Raw genomic sequence first — 4,282 nt, 5'->3', positions numbered from 1 at the left:
GTAAATGTACTTACTATAAACCTCTGTGAAAAAATAGGCCAAATCAAAAGTGACAAATACACAATGAAATGAAAATGACAAATGTGATGTTTTCAAAATTATTTAAAGTATTCTTTACTGTTTTTCCTGTCAAAATTAGCCATGGCAAAGCTGCAAGTGGGTATCCACGAGCAGTGGTAAATTTTGTAGTTTTTGCTCCGTTTTAGGAAGTACAAAGGTTACCTTTCAGATGTTTACATGGGCTTTCAAACTGTSTAGTATTTACTAGTCAATCTACACGTATAAACATGATGATGCATACTGATAATCCCATATAATCTAGCCTGGTAAAAAAAATGGCCTGATCAGATCTTTAGTCTTTCCAGCATACAGTATATTATCTTTCTGTACGACTGGCTCATAAACATATCCTTGTCATAAATCAATGTGGATTAAGCAYCCAGTCAGAGCAGCATAAAAGAGTCTTAAAGGCTTTACTTAAACCAGTTTATTGCTTGTTCAGACTRAGAACCAGTTCAGAGCAACACCCATCCAGTGAATAGTTTAAATAATGTAGCATGTATGTACAACACACTTAATGCTCATTATGGAGATTAAAGAATCATAACTCCCACACACACACAAAACAATATCTGCTTAAAAGGCACTGATTTAACAGTCTAATTCAGTGTTACAATAACAAAATAAAGAAATTTGTCTTAGATATTTACATGCAACGATGAGCAAAAATCCAAACACCCATTAAATAGTAACTATTCAACATGTGCAATTATTGTTCTTTCAGCTCATTAACGCGTCATCTCTTAATCAAATCTGAATGTTTTACTAGTAACCAGTGAAAACAGAAAAAAAAGTCTCCTTCACGACTCAACATGAATAAAACGTAACAACCTCCCACTGTCACCTTCATTTAGACACGCTCCACCCAAACCCAGCTGGTTAAAGCAGAGCAGAGACGGACCTTCATCCCATTACCTTCATTAGCTTGCACATGCTAATGCTAACTAAAACATCAAATCTTCAAAACAAAACATAAAATTAAACTTGGTCAGCTTTAAGTTCAAGTCAGAATGACACACCCGTCACTCTGTAGGCCCACACATGCAGATCTGATATAAACCAGACCCTGCATGCACTTTGATTCTTAAGGCTCTGTTTGTTGTAGTGTGTAACAATATCTACTCTGTAGGCTCTGCACGACAAGCGTTGATTCTTTTAAAAAAAATTTATACAAGTCAAGCTTTGCATCCAGTATTTATTCTAAAGGCTCCTGTGTGATGTTCGTGCATCCACTCCTGTTAGAAAACTTTAAAAAATAATTAACCACCTCCCTAAGGATGGTTTCTAATCATGTGTCTCCTTCAGTACGTCTGCTAAAAGTTACAAACACAAAGTGTTTAAAAGTATAATAATAATAATAATAATAATAATAACGAGGTGTTTAAAGCGTCATATGCCTTCTTGTTTACCCACAATTACAATTTTGTTCTAGTGGAGGAGAATGTGACACCTTCTCATGCCTGTTTTTGTAACAAGTTATTTCCTCTTAGGCAAATGTTCATAAAATAATCAAACCCATGTCCCTWTAGACTACTTCATATTTCTGAGTGCCTGTTTTGGTCTGCTGTCTGAGGCACCATGTAGGTGCGGGCRGCCTAGCTTCTCTGGTTCTGGTCAAAGGCTCCCTGGGCAGCCGTGGTGGCAGCAGAAGCTGCAGCGTTCTGGAAGGTTCGATTGGTCAGGACTCCTTTGGAAAACTCCTCCTGAGCCTTGGTGAAGCTTGCTCCTGTCCTCCTGTACTTGGCATGGACCTGAAAATAGAACAGTGAAGGCTGTAAGTCTGGAAAAAGTTTGATTATACTCTTAAAACTGTTTAACAGATCCTTCTATGTTGATTAAAATTTTCAGTTTTTATGTATTTGTTTCCACTTTTATCATGATGTACTGTCAGCAAGTTGGAATCAATATTTTAGAGGCAGAAAGACAGTGTATGTTAAAGGGGCAATATCATGTAAAATCAACTTTTTTGAGTTTTATATCATGTTATGTAATCCTCTCATAAAAAAAAACATGCCCAAAGCCTTGCTCATTCATGCATGTTTGAGAAATCCTGCAGCGTTTTTAGGAAGCCATGCTGAGGAGCAAAACGACAGGTGGGGACCAGAAACACCTTTTTGGGACCAGAAACGCCCCTGGGGCGTGTCTTTAAGCCAAACTTCCTCATGGCAGAGCACCCCCCTCCCTCTCCCACCTGCTCTGCGACTCCGGCAGGCTACGTACTGAAATGGGCATGACCTAAGTGGTTGGATTTTCTTAAAGAGACAGAGACCTATTTCAAGGCATTTAGAAACTGTCAAGATGAGAAGTAAATTGTTTTGGGAATTTTTACAAATATATAGCTCTTTCATAAGCTGAAAATGTGACATGGTTACTTTATTTTAGTATAAAATTGAAATACAGTCTTGGAAAGCACATAATATCGCCCTTTTAAAAGACATGGTTTTAAGTTAATTATATTAATCTGCTGTCTTTCAGTTTACTGCCAATAATAAACAGTTTACTGAAAACAGGGATAGTTAGAAACAATGGTGGGCATGGTTCTGATAACAGAGGAACTCATTTTTGTTTTAGTGGATTAGCTTGTTCACTAACTTTGAAAACTGTTTGTGGGCCAATTACCTTCTGCTTAACCGAGTTTTACCGACTTTAGTCCACTAACAGCTAACTAGCACAGGTAGAAATAGGTAGGTAGGTATAAATAGCGTATGTATAGACTAAACCTATTTAAAAAAAGAATAGTAGAGCTAGTTATCATAGTTACACCATATAGTTGTGGCATTATAGTTATGCGTTTTCACAAAGGCTTTTTGATCTAATATTTTTATATAGTAAATATAGTGTATGTTGCCTGAAAAACTTGAATTTCATTTGYCTTCTTTTCATCTTCATGTGTCCATCTGTGTTAGGCAGGGCTTTAACTCTGGTTTAGATTRGCTGAATTGSCACAGATGACCCCGCCCACCTTCAAACCAACCAATAGAATCAAACATACATTAACAGGTTTGACAGGTACACCAGTCCTCAGCAGAAGACATGACACAGACTGAGTGACAGATATCTTGCTGGCTTTTCTTTTTACATGTTTAGTAGTTTAGTGTTATCGGATTATGAGTTAGCAAAGCTAATGTTTTGGTTAGCTGTGGCCAACATTGGTTAGAAATATGTACCTTACAGAGAATCACTCACCTTACAGTAAGTTCAWTGTAACTGCCTGACATTCAAATAAATACCTGCTGAGTAGAAAACATGCAACAAGTGTTGTACATAAACGTACCATTTTTAGCAGGATGACAGCCAGCACAGCGTTTACAGTGAAAAACCCAGCCACTACCATCATTATCACTGCAACTGCCAAGTTTGTACCAATCACAGAGATGGACAAGATCCAGCCACTGTCAAACACAGGTAACACAGTCACACATAATATTCCCTGGAGCTCAAAACACAAAGAATGACGTTAGACAAACTGAAGCTTATTTATCCAAACAATTAAACTCCAGACATTTAAAAAGATCATATCCAAACATCATCAGTTCTCAGGGTTTAAATAAATCAAAACACAAGAAAATACATATCAAAACACAGCTGAATAATCTATTAATASTGGTGAACACATTGACTTGCTGCTGAAATAAGCACCTGCCTGTGCCACACCTTGAAACTAAAAAGGTTTGTCTTCAGCCCCACTGACCTGTTTCCCCAGGAGGGAATCCCCACACACTGGATAATGTAGACCGCCACTTGCATAAAAAACACAAAGAAGAAGAAGAAGAAGCTGAAGGAGCTGTCTGACCTGTGGAGGACAAGAAATAGATATTATAGATCTTGTTTGTCATGTTATTGTTTACCTGCAGCATTTTCAGATTAAATATTCAGGTGATGAGTTAAAGAGTGAAAATGCTTCAGAGACACCATTTACTGATGAAGAGGGTCCAACCCAGAAGAACTTTGTACTGATCTGCAATAATTCTTACTTGTAAGAATTTTTTGTTAAAACTAAATGTTTATCTCAGTGTTTCCTAAAGTTGGGGTCGGGACCCAAAGTGGGGTCCCTAAACATCAAGGTGGGGTCCTGAAAAGTTTTTCTGAATTAATTACATTTTTGTCTTAGTTGTTACAAAGGACTGAGGTTAGTATATTTAAAATGGATAAATGTAGTATAAAAATAGTGTTACTGTGCCCATGTTTTGTTGACCTGATACAAATGTTTATCATCCAAAAA

At 37.1% G+C, this 4,282-nt stretch overlaps 1 protein-coding gene across 1 annotated transcript in view; it reads right to left on the bottom strand.

The window, feature by feature from the left end:
• Positions 1–472: 472 nt before the first annotated feature.
• The window catches only part of scamp2l (secretory carrier membrane protein 2, like), a 9,685-nt gene continuing 5,875 nt past the window's right edge, over positions 473–4,282 (bottom strand). Inside the window, exons 7-9 of the mRNA XM_014001588.1 lie at positions 3,752–3,853; positions 3,335–3,452; positions 473–1,811 (exon numbers count right to left, since the gene is read on the bottom strand). Coding sequence (XP_013857042.1) covers positions 1,656–1,811; positions 3,335–3,452; positions 3,752–3,853 — 376 coding nt within the window. The 3' untranslated portion in view covers positions 473–1,655. The remainder of the gene's footprint in view (positions 1,812–3,334; positions 3,453–3,751; positions 3,854–4,282) is intronic.

Source organism: Austrofundulus limnaeus, unplaced genomic scaffold (genome assembly GCF_001266775.1).
Source record: "Austrofundulus limnaeus strain Quisiro unplaced genomic scaffold, Austrofundulus_limnaeus-1.0 Scaffold9, whole genome shotgun sequence".
In the NCBI taxonomy this organism is placed as follows: Eukaryota; Metazoa; Chordata; class Actinopteri; order Cyprinodontiformes; family Rivulidae; genus Austrofundulus; species Austrofundulus limnaeus.
This window is presented reverse-complemented; position numbering and strand designations above follow the sequence as displayed.